The sequence below is a fragment of the Galeopterus variegatus genome, unplaced genomic scaffold (assembly GCF_000696425.1).
Source record: "Galeopterus variegatus unplaced genomic scaffold, G_variegatus-3.0.2 Scaffold409, whole genome shotgun sequence".
In the NCBI taxonomy this organism is placed as follows: domain Eukaryota; kingdom Metazoa; phylum Chordata; class Mammalia; order Dermoptera; family Cynocephalidae; genus Galeopterus; species Galeopterus variegatus.
Window position 1 is genome coordinate 408,090 of NW_007726520.1, and position 19,512 is coordinate 427,601.

General features: G+C 45.5%; 1 protein-coding gene across 1 annotated transcript in view; it reads left to right on the forward strand.

The window, feature by feature from the left end:
* The window catches only part of TBC1D22B (TBC1 domain family, member 22B), a 67,807-nt gene that overhangs the window by 43,723 nt on the left and 4,572 nt on the right, over positions 1-19,512 (forward strand). Inside the window, exons 9-12 of the mRNA XM_008568428.1 lie at positions 1,424-1,530; positions 2,006-2,081; positions 4,552-4,679; positions 4,967-5,062. Of these exons, the coding sequence (XP_008566650.1) occupies positions 1,424-1,530; positions 2,006-2,081; positions 4,552-4,679; positions 4,967-5,062 (407 nt within the window). The remainder of the gene's footprint in view (positions 1-1,423; positions 1,531-2,005; positions 2,082-4,551; positions 4,680-4,966; positions 5,063-19,512) is intronic.

The window sequence follows — 19,512 nt, forward strand, 5'->3', positions numbered from 1 at the left end:
CCAGGCACTATGGTTAGCACTTTACACATACTAACTGTGTCTGTACTTCAAGTCGAACTTTTAGCTCATTCCCAAGGTGGTAGCTTTTTTGACACAGCATGCTCCCCTCCCCAAAAGAGTTTTTTTACAGCCCTTGGTGTCCATAAAAAAATGACTCTTTAAACAGGATGAGAATCTGAGAGTTGTCACATGTTGTCATGAGGAGGTTCAGATATGTCTTAGTAATAATTCTGATAAATGAAAGGGCTGGATTCTGAATACATTTTGTCACATGCCTGTGTCTCTTTGTAGCACAAGGGACTGCAATGAACATCCTGTTTTCAAAATAAGGCTCATAAGTCTAAGGAGAAAAGCTGTCTTTGGCACAGAACTCAAGGGCTTGAACGTTTCCATGTGTGGCCTCTAACAGTCAGGCAGTGGCCTAGCTTGCTGGGCAAGGAGGGCAGTTCTTAATGCTTCACCTCTCTGTGGCAGGAAGGGAGAGTTAACATCACATGGCCTTTCCCTTCTTCAGGTTTCTTGGGGGTTCTTGTGTTCTCCTCATTTGGATCTCAGACTAGACAACTTCTCACTTCTCTTACTTAGTGTGGAGTTTCCATGAGAAACTTGTAGGCAGTCCTCTTTAAAAGAGGTCCCACGGCTAACTAAGCTTGGGGAATGCTGGGTAAATAAAGTTAAGCAGATTTACTTAATGCGGAATTTCTTATAACTTCTCAAATCCATTTGTATGCTATGATCTTGGTGAATCTCCAAGACAGGCCTATATAGTACAACATTTCTCAACCATATTCGTCTATGGAACCCCTTTTTTCTTGAGTATCCTGTAGGATTGATGTTTTGCAGAACCCATCTTGGGAAGGACCAATTTGGTGGAATTAAATGCTAGAGGCACCCACAGGCTCAGTTCACCTTTCACATGCATACCTTCACTTCTGTAGGTAAGATCCTAGGTCTGCCTTATCAGAAATTAGGGATCCCATCTTTAAAAAGAACTGTGGGAACTATCTGATCCCACCTGTTCTCACTACATATAGGAGTGAGTGTGCCAGACAGCTCACTGAATTTCTGAAATCAAAGAATTTTTCAGATCATCTTGAGGGAGCTGGGTATAGCTCATTGGACATGAGGCCTGAAGTATTTTCTGAAACTGAATGAATAAATGCAGAGGAAGAAAAAGATGTGTTGGACCCAGCAGGACTGGTGTGAGAAATGGCCTGTTCAGTGTTGTAATGAGATCCTCAAGTACTTCCCTGGCACACACTTGTCCACCTGACAAGGGGAGTAGAGGGGCAGGCTCGTTCCTTGACATCATGTTAGCCTGGTCTCCCCGGCCTTAAGGACCCCACCGAAGACATTAGACTCTATCTTTCTCTCTCCATTTTTAGATAAGACCGCTGGACTTTGATCACCTTTTGTTTTACAGAAGAGGATGTGGAGAACTTTGACGTGACCAACCTGTCTCAGGACATGCTGCGAAGCATTGAAGCTGACAGCTTTTGGTGCATGAGCAAACTGCTGGATGGAATCCAGGTGAGTTCATTGTGCCCTTGCAGGAATGTCTAGATCAGGGGTCCTTGCAGGCCTTTGGTTTCCTTATTGCTCTTCTGTATCAGGCAGGGCCACCCACCCACCATGGCTCCTCCTCCTTTTGGTCTGTCTATCTCTCTTTCGTTACCTTTACAGTTTTCAAGCAGCACTGGTCTAGAATCCCCTGAAGCCTGAGGAAATCTCTGTGTTGCCCTGGCTTTGTCATCAGAGTAGGTGGCTCCTTTGTGCTGAGTACCCCAAGCCTTGTCAGCCTGCTTCCACAGCACAGGGCACTGTTAGGCTTTGCTCACACTCTCCTGTTCTGTAGATTCCTTTCTTCCCCAAAACACTGTCACCGGCCATTGGCACTGGCCTTGGAAAAACAGCTTATGCTTTTAAACGTGTTTCAGTGAACTTGAGGGGTGGTAGCACAACTGTTTTGAGTCCCTGTTTATCCTGGGCTCTATGTCCTTTGCAGGATAACTACACCTTTGCACAACCAGGGATCCAGAAGAAGGTCAAGGCACTGGAAGAGCTTGTCAGCCGGATTGATGGTAGGTTCAGAGGAAGAGGAATTCTCTAGCAATAGCACAATATGATTCTGCCACAAGCCAGTTATACTTGTGGGTCCTCTCCTTAGCTCCCTTCCTAGCCATGACCCTTTCCAAAGCACTCACTGCTGTTGGTGGCACCAGCATCCTTCCACATCTCAGCAAGAAGGTGAGGTGGGAACTCTGCTGTTATTTCAAGTTCTTTCCCGTTAGTTTTCTATGACCAGGTTCTATCATTTCTCCTTCAGCATCTCTCCTCAACTCACCGCTTCTCCATTTCCTTAGCCACAGCTCTAATCCAGCCATTTCTGTAACTTCCTCTAAAAGGAAGTTGCCTCCTCCATACTCTGTCCTCTTCCAAACCATCTGTCACAAAGCTGCATCTTTCTAAAGCATTGTTCTGGTCATGTTCCTCTTCTGCTCTGGAACCTCCTATGGCTCTCTATTGCCTTTAGCATCAGGTCTATAGTCTGACCTTGTCCTTCATATGGTGATATAACCCAGAACTCCTGGGCTTGATAAAGGCTGCAAGGTCTTCAAGTCATGCTGATACCCCAGCAGGACTTTCCATAGCTCGTCGGGACGTGTTTGACCTGGGGGAATTGAGACATGATTCTAACTGAAGCAGATGTCTTTGAGCAACAGGAGACTTACAGGAATTCCTTGGCTCTTGCCTGGAGTCATGGAATGTTAGAACTAAAAGGCAACTCAGAAAGCTCTGCTGTGACTGATGAGGAAACTGAGGCCTAGGAAGGGAAGTCAGAATTGAGTTTCATGAGGAGTACATAGAACCAGACAGAGAGGTCTTCTCTTAAGTGGTTTCTCTAGTACCAGTTAAGTTGTAGCAGCTTCTTTAGGATTCTGCCAGTTATACACCAACTAATAAATGCCATTTCCTGGTTTTCCCACTCATGGATTTTCTGCTTCACCCAAGCAAACCCCCCGTTTCCTCCGACACAGAAGTCGTGTATCTTTCTCTGTCCTTTCCCAGGTTCTCTTTTCAGGAAAACCTTCCTTGATTCGTTCCACTCATTCCAGCTTCCTCTTATGACTTAGAATTTCAATCTTCTAAGCTCATTTGTTTATCCACAGTTGTTTCCTATATGTTGTATGTGTAATGGTTTTTTCCTCTGTGTGGGGCCCATGTGCAGCTCTCTGGCCTCCCTCACTCAGAGCCTAGTACAGAGTGCATGCTGCCTTCGCCTGGGGTGCTGAACTGCCTGCCAGAGGCCTATTATCAGTTGGGTTCCAGAGGGCAGAGGCTGTGGTTTCTGCCACTGTCTGCCCTATCCATTTTTTTCTGCCATTACAAATACCTGATAAATAAAGGCCTAGTACTTTAGGATAGTGGATTTTTAAATGTATATGTCTTTTTTTTTTTTTTTTTCCTTTTTGTCTTTTTTCATGACCGGCAACGGATTGCAACCCTCAGTGTTGCACCCGCACCTTGGCAGCCAGTGAGCGGCCTGTCTATATGTGGGATCCGAACCCTCGGCGGGAGCGCCACTGTGCTCCCAAGTGGCGCACTATAGCAGTGCGCCACTGAGCCGGCCCAAAATGTATATGTCTTTATTGTTTCTTTGCATTATAGAAGTAATACTTCCTCATTACAAAAATTTAAACAATACCAAAAAGCACAATATAAGTAGAAATTCTCCCCCTTCCTTAAATTCTACTCCCCAGACATAACTGTTGTTAGTAGTTCTTCCAAGAATTGTATTCAATATTTACCACATGCTAGGTGTCATTGTAAGCACTTTACTTATATTTTCTCATTTTATCCTCCCTAAAGCCCTCTGAGATATGAATGATTATCCTCATTTTATAGATTAGGAAACCGAAGAGGACAGTGATTCAGAAAACATTCCTTTTAAGCATTATTTAAAGGGCTGTCATGTAGAACAGGATTCAGGTTTGTTTTGGCATGCCCTAGGATACCACATGAACACCAAGGGTTGGGAGTTGGAGGTGGCTGTTTTCTGAATATGACGAAACACTTTCTGCTGAATTGCTTAGTACATGAGTGGAAGAGGCTGCCCTTGAGTAGAGTCAGCGAGCCCCTTTCACTGGCAGTGTGTAATTCTCTGCTGGCTGGACATCTGTCAAGGATGCTGAAGAGGAATTCCTCTCTGGTGGGAGGATGGCCAAGGTGACCTCCAAGATTCTTTTCCATTCTGGCCCCTTCTCTGATGAGTAATAAGGTCACCAAAGTGAACATTATGTGTCTTGCTTTGTGGCCAGAGCAGCCCCATGAAGGAAGAAGAACACCTATAACATCACTGTGGGATATTAAAGTAGGTCTCTGTGCTGCCTGTGAGATGAAGGAATCAAGCATAGAGGACAATCAGATGCCTGTTTGCTCCAGGGGGAGGGGGTGATAAGAAATGGAAATGGCCTTTTTGGCTCCTGTGACCCTTTCAGGGTCCAGTCCCCTAGGTTGTGCCCCTGGGGCCAGTGATGCTTCCTGTTTCAGAGCAGGTACATAATCACTTCAGGAGGTACGAGGTTGAATACCTACAGTTTGCCTTTCGTTGGATGAACAACCTGCTTATGCGGGAGCTTCCTCTTCGCTGCACCATCCGCCTGTGGGACACATACCAGGTATGAAGAGCTCCTCTGCCCTCTCCACGCTAGGCGTCCATGAAGTGCCCAGATCCCTGCCCTGGTGTGGAGTGTAGCAGCTCAGATGTCCCCCCACCTCCTTTCTACTTCTGTGTCTGCCTTAGCCTCAGGGGCAGGGCCTTACGTAAGTCTTTTCACCCTGTTTGCCCAGCCATTGAATGGGTGTTGTGATGCTTTCCCACTTTCCAGAAGGTTTGGAGCTGACAGGACCAGAGCTGGATTCACGTCAGGGCTTGGAGACCTAACTCTATTTTTTTGCTTTCCAGTCTGAACCAGAAGGGTTCTCCCACTTTCATCTCTATGTGTGTGCAGCCTTCTTGATCAAGTGGAGGAAAGAGATCTTGGATGAGGAGGACTTTCAGGTGAGTGGCCAGGAAGGAGCTCAGCTTGGACTAGGAACATTAGAATGGGAGTTAGCCCCTTACTGGGGCTGTACAAATGGAAGGTGCCATGGCAGGTACTTGGTTGGGAATAGGAGGGGAGAAAGGGTGCTCAGAAAAGGTTGCCCCTCCCAGGTGGCAGGAAGTCACTGGGGCCCAGAGTTCTTCGGTATGAAAAGGGTCTTTGTGCCATAAAGGCTGCAGAGTGACTGGGCAGGCCTAAGAGATCTTTCATTCATTCACTGACAAGTGTTTATTGAATGTCTGCCACATGCTGGGCACTGTGGAAGGCACAGGATATATTGGGAAGTAAAACAAACAGAGGCCTCTGTTCTCACAGAGCTTATATACTAGTTGGTGTGGGAGTGGGAGGGACAGCAACAAAAGCATAATAAATAATAAATTAAAAATAATGTAGAAGGTGGTAAGAAATATATTTTTAAAAAGCAGAGCAGGATGAAGGGATTATTAGGTAATGGGGAAGGGGGAAGGGACAGGTTGCAATTTCAAATAAAGTAGTCAGGATAGGCTCACTGAGAAGGTGACATTTGACATTTGGCTTGAAGAAGGTGAAGGAGTAAATGATGTGAACATCTGAGGAAAGGATGTCCAGGCAGAGGCAACAGCCAGTGCAAAGGCCTTGTGGCAGCAACATGCATGGACTGAGGGCCAGTGTGGCCTGGAGCTGAGAGATCCAGGGGAAGAGAAGGAAGAGGTGAGGTCAGAGAAGGCACAAGAGACCCAGGTCATAGAGGACTTTGTAGCCACTGTAAGGACTTTGGCTTTTACTCCAAGTGGAGGGAGAGCCATGAGAGGGTCTTGAGCAGAGGAGGGATGCTATGGGTTAAATGTGTCTACCAAAATTTCATGTATTGGAAACTTGATCCCCATTGTAACTGCATAAAAAGATGTGAAATCCAAATACAGTATTTGAAATGTGGGGCCTTTAAGAGATGATTAGATTGGGAGGACTGTGCCCTCATGAATGGATTGATCCATTCATGGAGTAATGGATGTGGTTCTGATGGCTTTATAAGGAAATTGAGTGAGCAGGTTAGCCTCCCTTGCTCAGCCCATTCTCACCATGTGACACTTGCATCGCTATGGAGAGTCACCACCAGAAAGAAGGCCCTCACCAGATGTGTTCCCTGGACTTTGGACCTCCCACATTCTAAAACTGTAAGAAATAAATTTCATTTCTTCATAAATTACCCAGTTTCAGGTACTCTGTTATAAGCAACAGAAATGGACTGATACAAGGGACGTGATCTGACTTATATTTTCAAAGGATCACTCTAGCTTCCGTGTAGACTGTTGGTGTGGGCAAGGGTGGAAGCAGAGACCACCCAGGATGCTGATTGTCCTCAGGTGAGACATGAGGGTGGCTTGGACCTGGATGGTGACAGCGGAGGTGTAAGTAGTAGACAAATTTTGGATCTGTTTTGCAGGTTGAGACAACAGGATTTCCTGATGATGGATGTAGAGTAGTACAAAAAGGGATAAGTCTGGATGATTTTATAGTTTGTGGAGAAGGCTGTAGGAGGAGCACATTTATGGGAGAAGATCAGGAGTTCAGTTTGGGGCATATCAAATTTGAAATACCATTAGACATTCAAGTGGAGTAGACTAAGCAGATAAATCTTATGAGTCTGGAGTTTGAAGACAGAGGTTGGGACTGGACATATGAATTTAGGAGCCTTTGGCTGGTGCTACTTAAACCCAGGACACTGGATGAGATCCTACAGTCTACCTGGAAGCCTAGAGTGATCCTTTGAAAATATAAGTCAGATCATGTCCCTCCTCTGCTGAAAACCCTGTTGTGGCTCCTCTTCCACTCAGAGCAGCACCTCAGTTAAGTAGTGTGGACAGAGAAGAGAAGAGGACCAGGGCCCAAGCCCAGGCACACTTGTACACAAAGAGGTCAGGGAGAAGAGGCAGACGGAGCAGAAGCAGCTGCGAGTGAGAGTGCAGTGTCCTGGAAGCCCTGTGTGGGAAGCTTCAGAGTCCCTGTGAAGAAAACTCGAGAAGGGCCCATGTTAGGTGGCGGAAGGCCAGGCAGCTGCCCCAGGGGCAGGGAATAAGGATTGAGAAGGGAAATTGCCAGGCTGTGCAGTCTGCAGAGAGAACAGCCGGAAGATTGTTCCTGGTCGGTATCTGGGGGCGGGGGTAGGGGGGCAGCTTTTGTTTTATGTTTAGTACATTTGTGAACTGAAAGGGTTTTTTGTTTGTTTTTAATGGGCATATATTTCTTTTAAAAGCAAAGGAAAAGGCCGGAGAAGGTTGAATGTTTTTCTAAGTTCTGACTAGTAACATAAGTATTCTCAAGAGCGGCAGCATCTCCATGTGATCCCCGAGCAGCACCACTTGGTAATTGGTGTTAGGTGGTAAAAGAATGGAAGCCTATTCAGCAGATGGATGGAAAGACAGGACCCAGCTTGCCCAAGTAACGGCTTTGGAAGAAAAAGGAGAGTGGATAAGTTGACTTCTGTGCGAGGCTGCAGGTCGCTGATTAAGATACACAGCTTCTACCCACTAGCAGCGTCTGTGACGTTGTAGGATAAATGAGGACTAGGGCCTTCAATGGCCATGTGCCAGGGGGAGTGATCAATTGTGAGAATGTGGTTGAGGTGGAGCAGGGTATCAAAAGCACAAAGTCTAATTTAGTTATCATGAGCCAGGCTCAGAGAGCCTTGTCACATGTGATGAACGTGCTTCCCAGATCAGCCCAGGGAGGTGGAAGTGATTCCTGAAATGGCTTTTAGCAGTTCATAGTATCGGCAGAGCAGAGGACAGTACTCTTTATAACTGTAGTTTAGAGATGTTCTTTACTGGGTAGCATAGCTGATTATCTGATGGATTTGAGGTCTTTTGGCAATAACCCACAGAATAGCATTGAGGCTTTTTGTCTGCTGCTGTGTTAACACTTCAGTTAATCTTACTCTCAGAGGAGTCTCACCTCCTTCTTTTGGACAAAATAGAATGGGCAATTAAACTGGATAATCTACAAAGTTCCTCCCACCTCCACAGTTTTAAAATTCTATAAATAATAAAAGAGAAATGTGCCTGGCTGTGTTAGGCTAGACAAGGAGTGTCCTTTAAGAGACAGAATCATGGCAGAGGTGTGAGGATCAAGGGCACAGAGCATTGTGTAAGATTGTGCACTGTTGGATGTGACCTTTGCAGAGAAAGGAGGCACATGCATCCTAACTGCTAAAGTGCTGATTGTAATCAAATCACTGCGAAGACAGCTGTATAAATGAATACCGGTATTGTAGAAAGCCAAACTGGCCTGGCCTGGAACAGAAGTTTTAGGTCTAAAAGCTGCAGTAAGTGACTCCAAGAAAAACCAAATAAAATGGGTGTAGAAATAAAAGTGGAAGTTGTGGCAGTCTCAGCACACCAGCCACTTGTCACATTAAAGAGCCAGGAAGAAGAGCCAGGTGTAAGGGGAGTCAGTGGAGGGGTTTTAGAGGGGAAGCAATCACCTTCCTACTAAAGTTGGGGACTATGCAAAGCAGTACAGTGGTTAAACCACAGTCTTTGGAGCTAAACTACCTGTGGCACATCCCAGCTCTATCACTTTTCTAGGCATGCAACCTTAAGTAAGTAACTTAGCTCTCTATGCCTCAGTTTTCTTAACTGTAAAATGGGGATAATAGTACCTACTTCCTAGGGCTACTATGAAGATTTAACAAATTAATACATGTGAACAATTAGAATGGTGTACTTGGCTTATAGCCCTCAAAACAGTGAGCTTATTATCATTAATATTATTACTACCTACAGTGTACGCCTGAGTCTGAGAAGCAGTGAAGTGAACACAGAGCTTTAAAAACCCAAGTTTCTAGTTGAATGGTTTTTTTTTTAAATTTATCAATATACAATGTAGTTGATATTTGTGTCCCTTTACCAATTCCTCCTTTTCCCCCTCCCCTCCTTCCCCCCATCAGCATCATATCTATTCACTTGTCTTAACAAGTTCAAGGAATTATTGTGATTGTTGTGTCTTCTTACCCCCTCCCCCATTTATTTGTTTGTACATTTATTTATTTTTATTAGCTCCCACAAATAAGTGAGAACATGCAGTATTTCTCTTTCTGTGCCTGGCTTATTTCACTTAATATAATTTTCTCTAAGTCAATCCATGCTGCTGTGAATGGTACTATTTCATTTTTTTTTTTTATAGCAGAGTAGTATTCCACTGTGTAGTAGATATACCACATTTTCCTTATCCACTCATCCAATGATGGGCATTTAGGCTGGTTCCAACTCTTGGCTATTGTAAATAGTGCTGCAGTAAACATGGGAGTATAGGTATCCCTTCAACATGATGATTTCCATTCCTCTGGGTATATTCCCAACAGTGGAATAGCTGGGTCGTATGGTAGATCTATCTGTAATTGTTTGAGGAACCTCCATACCATTTTCCATAAAGGCTGCACCATTTTGCACAACAGTGGATGAGAGTTCCTTTTTCTCCACAACCTCTCCAGCACTTATCATTCTCAATCTTTTGGATATTAGACATCCTAACTGGAGTGAGATGGTATCTCATAGTGGTTTTGATTTGCATTTCCCAAATGCTGAGTGATGTTGAGCATTTTTTCATGTGTCTGTTGGCCATTTGTATATCTTCCTTTGGGAAATGCCTATTCAGCTCCTTTGCCCATTTTTTAATTGGGTTACTTGTTTTTTTGCTGCTAAATTGTTCAAGTTCCTTGTATATTCTGGATATAAATCCTTTGTCAGATGTATATTTTGGAAATATTTTCTCCCACTCTGTTGGTTGTCTTTTTGCTCTGTTGATTGTTTCTTTTGCTGGGCAGAAGCTTTTTAGTTTGATGTAATCCCATTTGTTTATTTTTCCTTTGGTTGCCTGTGCTTTAGTGGTCATATTCATGAAGTCTGTACCCACTCCTACTTCCTGGAGCATTTTCCCTATGTTTTCTTTAAGGAGTTTTATTGTTTCAGGATGTATATTTAATTCTTTAATCCATTTTGAGTTGATTTTGGTATATGCTGAGAGGTACAGGTCTAGTTTCATTCTCCTATATAAGAATGTCCAATTTTCCCAGCACCATTTACTGAAGAGGCAGTCTCTTCCCCAGTGCATAGACTTGGTGCCTTTGTTGAAGATCAGATGTCTGTGGATGTATGGGTTGATTTCTGGATTCTCTATTCTATTCCATTGGTCCGTGAATCTGTTTTTATGCCAGTACCGTGCTGTTTTGGTTACTATAGCTTTGTAGTATAGTTCCCCCCCAAAAAAGATGACCGGTAAGGGAATCGTGACCCTTAACTTGGTGTTGTCAGCACCACACTCTCCCAAGTGAGCTAACTGGCCATCCTTATATAGGGATCCGAACCCTTGGCCTTGGTGTTATCAGCACCACTGTAGTATAGTTTAAAGTCAGGTAGTGAGATGGCTGCAGCTTTATTATTTTTTTTCTCAGGATTGCTTTGGCTATTCGTGGTCTTTTGTTATTCCATTTCTGAGAAAAAAGTCATTGGAATTTTGATGTGGATTGCATTGAATCTGTAGATCACTTTGGGTAGTACGGACATTTTCACAATATTAATTCTTCCAATCCAAGAGCATGGGGTATCTTTCCATCTTCTTCTGTCCTCTTTAATTTCTCTCAACAGTGGTTTGTAGTTCTCATCATAGAGATTTTTCACATCCTTGGTTATCTTTATTCCTAGGTTGTTTTTTGTTGTTGTTGTTTTTTGTTTTTTGTTTTGTTTTTTGGTGACTGTTGTAAATGGGCTAGCTTTCTTGATTTCTTTTTCTGCAGGTTCATTGTTGGAGTATAGAAATGCTATGATTTTTGCGTGTTGATTTTGTATCCTGCAACTTTGCTGAAATCATTTATCAACTCTAAGAGGTTTTTTTTGCAGAGTTCTATTTAAGTGGTTTTTAACTTAAAGAGTAAATCATGCCAGGCTCATCTTGGGTGAAACTCTTGGGCTGTATGAACAAACTGGGCTGGACAGGAGGCATCAGAGTACACAGGGGACAGGGCAGTGTTTCAGCTGTGGCAAAAGCCCCCAGAAGGAAGGGTACCTGTTTCTCCCTGGCTGAGCAGTTATCTGGGGCCACTACCTGGGAGACGGGACCACAAACTGACAAAGGAGGATCATATTAAGAGATTTCCTTCCTGGGACCTCTGAGCAAGGGAACCTGATGCACGTCTGTGCACAGGTGCTTCGGGGGCAGAATGGCCGGATCCTCTGGGGCTGCTTGAAATGAGAGCTTCCAGCAGAGCTGGGCCAAGGTTCTTTTGTGGTAGGAGGGGCCCTTCACAATTCTGGTTCTGGGCCTGGGCTGGTGTAATAAAATAATTTTAATGATATTAGGTTTAGTCATATGCAATTGTTTTTATAGATCAAACGGTTGAATATTGGCAGTCTCATAATGTTCAATCTAATAATAGCTAATTCTTAGCACTTTTTTTTTTGTCTTTGGTTTTGTTGTGTTTTTGGTTTTGTTTTGTTTTGGTGGCTGGCCAGTATGGGCTTAGCACTTTTAATGTGCAGGTATTATTCTAAATGTTTGCCTGTGTTAATTCATTTAATCCTTGCAACAATCCTATGAGGTAGGCCATAATTAATATCCCCATTTTACAAATGGGGAAACAGGGTCAGCATGAGATTAAATAACTAGGCCAAGGTCACCCAGGGAGTGAGAGGTAGAGACCCAGAATCCTCTCTCTGAACCACTGCCCCCTGCTTCTTTCCACCTGAGGCCTAGCTGAGTGCATCCTGGAGCACTTGAGCTGAACTCACCCCCCAGCTGCTCACAGGAGGATCTGCTTACTCCGCTCCCCCCACTTCTCCTCCCCTCTCATTGGTGATTGCTAGCAGGCTTTCTCCTCACAAAGAAATGTTTAACAAAAAAATTGGTTGTTTTAAAACTGAAAAAGAATTCCTCCAGTATCCTCCTTGTGACCTCCTCCTATTCTGGCTCCTGGGTCTTTCTCCTTCCACCTGTGACCTCCTGCTGCGCTTTCATGCTCTCCTCCCAGCTGGCCTGAAACCACACACACATCCCTGTGGGAAGCAGAGGCTCTAAAGATCGCCACAGCCGACTACTGCAGAGAGTCCCTGGAGACTAGTGCAGTTGCTGGGCTGAGCGTCTCCACGCCTCTGTCTGTGGATCCTAGGACCCCGCCCAGGCCCCATGGAGCTGTGGCTGGGGAGGCAGTATTGACTGGGGAGAAACATGAGTCTCCTGGGGCACAGGGAAGTGATCTCTGTCTTGATCTGGGTGGTGGTTACTTGGGTGTGTATATATGTAAAAAGTCATCAAGCTGTACACTTAAGATTTATGTCATGAGGCCACCATCAGAAGGTGAGGAGGAAAGTAAATGGTGAGAAAAATGCAAGATTAAAACAGCACTAAAATCTACCTACCAAATAGACAACTGACCATGTAAAAATTACCCTAACCAAAATGGAAAAATACTTCCTTTCTCACATGTGAAGGCTGAAGAGTAAATGAATGTATATGAATCTTGCTACCAAGTGAGGATTTTGATATTATTGACATTTTGGTTGCTTGAGGGAATGAGGGTGAGCACTAGGATTCAGGGCTGCCAAGTCATGGAACCCACTGGATGAAGGGGTGGTGGCTGTGCAAGAGATTGTGAGTGTGTCAGGGCATGAGCAGTAATGGCGGGGAGCCTTCCCAACTAGAGGGTCAAATGGAAAGATGTCTGCCTGGGACATGAGCACCCTAACTCATAACTGCTTTGTACAGTTGTGCCCTGCCAAGAGAGCGAGCCTGTGGAAGACTGTATCTGCACAGAGGACAGGGCTGTCTGGTCTAGTAGTAGGAGGCCTGTTAGGGCCTCTTGTTGCCACTATGGGTCCTAGAAGAAGGAGGTAAGCAGAGGGGACTCTTGGAACTAGGCTGGAGCATGTAAGCCTTCTGTCCCCACTCTCATGTAAGGCCATACCAGGGCAAGCCCTTCTCAGTGCTTGCCCCAGGCCCACACTTTGCTAGGTGTTGTCTGTCTGAGGGTGAGGTGGGGATAGGACGTCGCAGCTTTGGTCAGCCATGTAAAGATCTGTAGAAGAGTTTTCCACAGAAGCAGCAGCCAGAGTGAAGGTCCTGTAAAGGTAAGAGGTGGAGCTACTGGGGGAAGGAAGAGACAGAGAGTAGACTGTGGGGCTGGAGGATCACAGGGTGAGGGGAGAGCATGATGAGGGCTGATTTTGGAGAAGATCATGGGAAGGAGACTGAGGTTTGTTCTAAAACAGGAAATTTTACCCCCTTCCCTTCTTGCATCAGTAGTCCCAGCCCTAGATCCTGGCCCAGAAATGTCAAAGCTTTGGCCTGCACTGCTGTCTCTTTGTGGATGGAATAAGCAGGGATGCCTTGATCCCACCCCAAAAGCCCAGCAGAGCACACTAGGGAGTCTCAGGAGTATACACCCATTTTTAAATGACAAATCTGGAGCATGAGGACTGGGCCTTCAGCCTCCCACCCTCTGAACAAGGCTAAACCTGGAATGTTAAGTGAGACGAGGTTAGCCACAGAATTCGCTCACTGGAAAACATGTTTTTATTCCTGACACCTGTTGGTAGAATTCACCATTAAAGCAGGTTGGGGACAGCAGGCCTTGGGGAAGACTTCCCAAAGCAGTTAATGTCAAGCCCAGAAGGACAGGAAACTGTTGTGAGTTCCACGAGTGAGGGGACGCATGTCAGGCCCCCTGTGACCAGTGCAGCACCACGTAATAGCAACAAAAACTCAGCAGACTTGCTGGGATGGAGAAGGGAAACACCTCCAAAATCAGAAGTTCAGAGTGTGTTTAGAAGAGCATGAGCTATGCCAAATTGTGGGCACTTAGACAAACAGCATACAGGAAATTTGTGCAGAATAAAGCAACCCCCAGGAAACCTAAAGATGATGCTACTCTGACAAAGTATTTCTGGGAAGAGTGTATGCCTGAGTCAGAGAAGACAGGCACCTGAGCAAATTCCTGGTCACTCTACAGTCTAAAAAGTCATCTCAGGGAAGGCAGCATCTGTGAGAGCCCAGAAGAACATGGGGGCCCACAAAGGTGTCAGGGCAGGTGCCAGCATGGCTTTAGATGGCTCAGAACTGATTTCGAGAAGCAACATGCAGGGGACTCTAAGGACTGGTCATAAAAGCTCCTTTAAATACATGAAAAGGGAAATGACAAGGGTGTCAGTGGGACCAGCTTATGATGCTCACCCAGAGTATCAGCTGGTCTCAGAACTCTGCTTCTATCTAACAGAAGAAAATTTTGGAGAGATTCCCACTCGGAAGGTGTCTTTTGTAGGAGACAGGTCAGGGTTATTAAATGAAATAGTGTGAAGCCCGTGGGATGTTTCAGACCTAAATAACAAAACTCAATTTAAATAAGTCCCTTGAACCAGATGGCACCCACCCACCACTTCTGCAGGAGCTCAAGAGTGCGATGGTGAGATGTCGCTCAAATGCAGGTCCTGTCTTTACAGACATTTGGTGAGTTGCTAGTTTGAATCCTGCCCGTGAGAGAGGTTTGGAGGGAATCTGAGCACTGACAATCTTCTAACCCAAACAAGCTGTTGTGAGAAAGGGCACAATCCCTAGACATGTAAACAGAAACAAGTCATGGAGGGAAGCTCTATACAGCTTTGTCTGAGGGGAAAGTTTGCCAAATGCACTAGGTGCTTTGGCACAGGAGAAACCGGTTAATAAAAACTTGACTCTCAAAACATTTATTTGCAGGGCCGGCCCGTGGCTCACTCGGTAGAGTGCGGTGCTGATAACACCAAGGCCACGGGTTCGGATCGCACATAGGGATGGCCGGTTCGCTCACTGGCCGAGCGGGGTGCTGACAACACCAAGTCAAGGGTTAAGATCCCCTTACCGGTCATCTTTAAAAAAAAAAAAAAACATTTATTTGCAGGGCCGGCCCGTGGCTCACTCGGTAGAGGGCGGGGCTGATAACACCAAGGCCACGGGTTCGGATCGCACATAGGGATGGCCGGTTCGCTCACTGGCCGAGCGGGGTGCTGACAACACCAAGTCAAGGGTTAAGATCCCCTTACCGGTCATCTTTAAAAAAAAAAAAAAACATTTATTTGCAGGGCCGGCCCGTGGCTCACTCGGTAGAGGGCGGGGCTGATAACACCAAGGCCACGGGTTCGGATCGCACATAGGGATGGCCGGTTCGCTCACTGGCCGAGCGGGGTGCTGACAACACCAAGTCAAGGGTTAAGATCCCCTTACCGGTCATCTTTAAAAAAAAAAAAAAAAAAAAAACATTTATTTGCAAAGACGTGCTTTTGAAAAGTTATATTGGGACCAGGGGAACTGGTTTGCTACCTCCCTGATACTCAAAACAGGAGAGATTTGTTTTAAAGTGTTTATTTGAGTAGGAAAGTAGTTTTACATGGCTGCATACACTTTACATTTGCAAAGAATGTTCTGATATTACAAAGTGATCCTACATACAGTATCTTATTTAATAGTATATACTTTATGTGACCTTTAAGTTCTTTTGCTATTAGTTATTACATGTCCCTTATCACCAAGTAAAATTAATCAACTCTTCAAGAATTTCTTCAAGCAGCCTCTTCTATGACTTCTTTTCTTTTTGCTCCTCCTGCTTTATGCCCCACTTCTCTCCTTACTCCAGGGCAGGCAATATATAGTATGGCGAGTATGAGCACAAGCTCTTGGGCCAGATTGTCTGGGTTCAGATCCTAGCTCAACACTACTCTGTGACCTTGGGCAAGTTCCTTAACCTCTATGCCTCAATTTTCTCCTCTGTAAAATGGGGGTAATACTGTGTATCTCATAGAGTTGATGTGAGGATTAAATGAGTTGATACAAAGCTGGGGCCGGCCCGGTGGCGCACTGAATAGTGCGCCGCTTGGGAAGCGCGGCGGCACTCCCGCCCGAGGGTTCGGATCCCACATACAGACCGGTTCCCGCTCACTGGCTGAGCGAGGCGCGGGAGCAACACCGAGGGTTGCGATCCCGTTGCCGGTCCCCGGTCCAGTACGGGGGCAACACTGAGGGTTGCGATCCGTTGCCGGACACGGAAAAAGACAAAAAGAAAAAAAAAAAAAAAAAGTACATGTAAAGCATATAGAGCCCTATCTGTTATGTAGTAAGTCCCCAATAAATGATAACTGCCATTCTAGTTATTACTATCCTTGATGTTCTCCCTTTCCTCCTCAATTCTTCACCTATTGGACATTCTCTGAGTTTTCCCTGTCCCTTTCACACACACACACACACACACACACACACACACACACACAAAACTCTTTGCTTATTACCTACCATCCCTTCTCCTTATCTAATTGGCCCCCTTATCTAAGTGTTGTTTTTTCCACCTCTCACACATGGCTCAAATTGCTTCTCTGTCATATTGCCTTTTCCTCTTTGGGATTTATGGATTCTTAGCAGGTACCTGTGCCAGGCCCTTTTCTGATGTTTCAGCCATTTCCAGCTTTCTTCTATGAAAGGTGATTACCTCCTTTCCATTAATTGGGAACTGCTTTCTGATGCTTGCCCTACAACCTGCCTTCTCCTCCCGGGTGTAGTATTTCATCTGACTGCATGTCATACTTAATGCTCCCATGAACTGGCTTTGTAAGAAATCTTCAGTAGTTCCCTGCCCTGGCAGTGTCTCTTCTCTACTCCTAGATAAAAGCTCCCGATTTATAATTAACACCTTTGTCCCCTAGCCGTGATTATTCAGTTTCTACTTGTTTATCCATTGGGCAGGTTTTCCCACTGTTGCAGCAATACCATGGGCAGCTGGGTGGGGGTGTTGCAGTTCCTAGGCATAGCCACCAGGTGTCAGAGTGGTACCTTACAGCTAAACCTTTCTTCTCTTAACCTAATCTCTCCTCTTGGGAGGTTAATTTGCCCAGGTGTAGAGTTATTTGGAAGTTGTTGGGAGGTTTCTATCAAGATTGGAGAATTGGAAATTACAGGTTGATCCCATCTCGGCAAAGAATATCCTCTTTTAGAGAGCTCAGACCTTTGTTGATTGTTTTTGTTTATCAGTTGTGCAAGTACATGTAACCATTATAGAAAAATTAGAAAACTCCAATAAGAAAAAAAAATTGGTTTGTTCCTTCTCCACTCCCACTGCTTCACTTGACAAGCCTGAATGAATGAATCAATGAATGAGTGAAAAAATCGGGTACCTGAAATCTTACCACACAGAGGTAAATATCACAAATGTTGCTTTGTGTTGCTTTGCCCCCCCACGGATTTGTCACCCCACTTCCCCTGGGTGACGGAGACGCAAAAGATTACTCAAAGCCCATCTCTTCTGAGCAGTGAGAGACCCCGAAGCAGTTAACTTCCCTTAGGAACGCTCAAGCAAGAGGCATCGCTTCCCTGGGAAATTAACCCCAAATTGGGGTTCTCTTCCTGCATTTATTTTTCCAGACCAGGAAGTTACAGGAAGAGACATAGGTGGGGTTATAGTTTAACAATATAGGCTGGTAACTTTCAGTGAAACAAGTCAGGTGACATTCCATTAGACAATTAAGTGATCTTACAGCAATTTCTCAGTATCTATGAGCCAGCAACCTTGCTGTGCCACAGATCTTTATCTGACACCAGAGACTTTATAACCTGAGGAAAATTTCCAGTCCTCCACAAGGTCAATATTTGAAACTGCAAAGCTATGGAAAACCAGGCCCTGTGAGGTACATTTGCTTTATAGTATATTCCACACACAAATCTGTTTTTTTTTAATTTTATTGAATCATAATTGATTATACTTATTTTGGGGGTTCAGCATTGATGTATGTTGATCAAATCAATATTATTAGCATATATATTATTACGAATTGTACTTATTCTTTATGCCCCTTATCCAATGTCCCCATCCCCCTTTCTGTCCCCCCTCCCACCTCTAATAACCCTAGATTTCTTCTCACCTTCTGAAAGAGTAATGGTTACTCTGTTGATTTGTTCCCTAGATGATTTGTCCAGAGCTGAGAGAGGTGTGTTCAGGGCCCCCACTATTATAGTAGAGTAGATGCTTCTTCTGTCACTCTGGAATGGGCTTGCGCAGAGAGACATCCTCTTCTTTTCTTTGGTCTGTGGTGGTGACTCTCCTTGTGTCAATGCACTTGAGTGGCTGGCAGGCCATCTGGATGGTGGTTGTAGTATCTAGCTGCTTTTGCGGCAGCCGTGGCTATTCTGGTGGCTGTGGTCACACGAAGTGGTGTTTTTGGTGTGCTCCTTGCTTGGTTGTGGAAGGAGGGGTCGGTTCCTGGCTCCAGAACTTGGGACCCTGGGTGGGCCCCATGGCAGTGGCAGTGTGCCTGGTTGCGGGAGGAGGGGTCAGTCCCTAGTTCCATCTGTTTTCACATTCTAAGATGTTGTTGCAGAGTGGTTGGGTGGGGAAGGGGGAAGGAAATAGGGTGAGAGGAGGAAGTGGGCATAGTTGAGACTCGTGGCACCGCTCTCGTTCCTGCAGGGGAGTCTAGGGGGCTTCCAATGGTGGCTTGGTCATTGCTGGGCTGAATGCAGATGTCAGGGGGGTGTGGCTGAAGACTTCGGCCCCCCATTGCCCCGCTTGGAAGGCTGGGGTGCTTCCTGTAGAGGCTCGGTGGCTGTTGCTAGGCTGGTTGTGGGTGTTGGGGGGCATGGCTGTGGCCCCCGGACTTCCCTACTTCCTGGCTTGGGGATCCACAGGGCTTCTGTCCTCCTAGGTTTTATAGGTGTTCTTTGGTGAAGTGAGACCTTTACATCAAATTTTGTCTCTGGTCTGTGGGTTTTCTTTCAATTCTGTGTTGGATTATTTGCTGTTTTCAACACTTAAACTCTGCGCTGGAACTAATTTGTCATCCTTTGCTTACTTCTAAAATGGGGGAACTTGCTGTGGGGACCAGCACTTGAGCCCTGTGGGTGAGCTAAATTGTTGCTTTGCTGCTGATTCCTGGGGAAGGCTTTTTGTGCAGCTCAAGTTTTAATGGTTGACTTTATAGGTACTCCTGGGTCTAGTGAAGTCCGGTGCCCCTGAGTTGTGTAGAAACTCCAGTCTGGGGGCCGGCCCAGTGGCGCACTGGATAGTGCGCTGCTTGGGAAGCGTGGCGGCGCTCCCGCCCGAGGGTTCGGATCCCACATACAGACCGGTTCCCGCTCACTGGCTGGGCGAGGCGCGGGGGCAGCGCCGAGGGTTGCGATCCCGTTGCCGGTCCCCGGTCCGGTACGGGGGCAACACTGAGGGTTGCGATCCACTGCCGGACACGGAAAAAAAGACAAAAGACAAAAAAAAAAAAAAAAAACAAATTCAAAACTCTAAGATGATTTTTTTTTTGGCACTTGGCCAGTACAGGGATGGAATCCTGGACCTTGGTGTTATCAGGACCATACTGTAACCAACTGAGCTAACCATCCAGCCTAAGATGATTTTTTTTTTTTTTCGTGTCCTGCA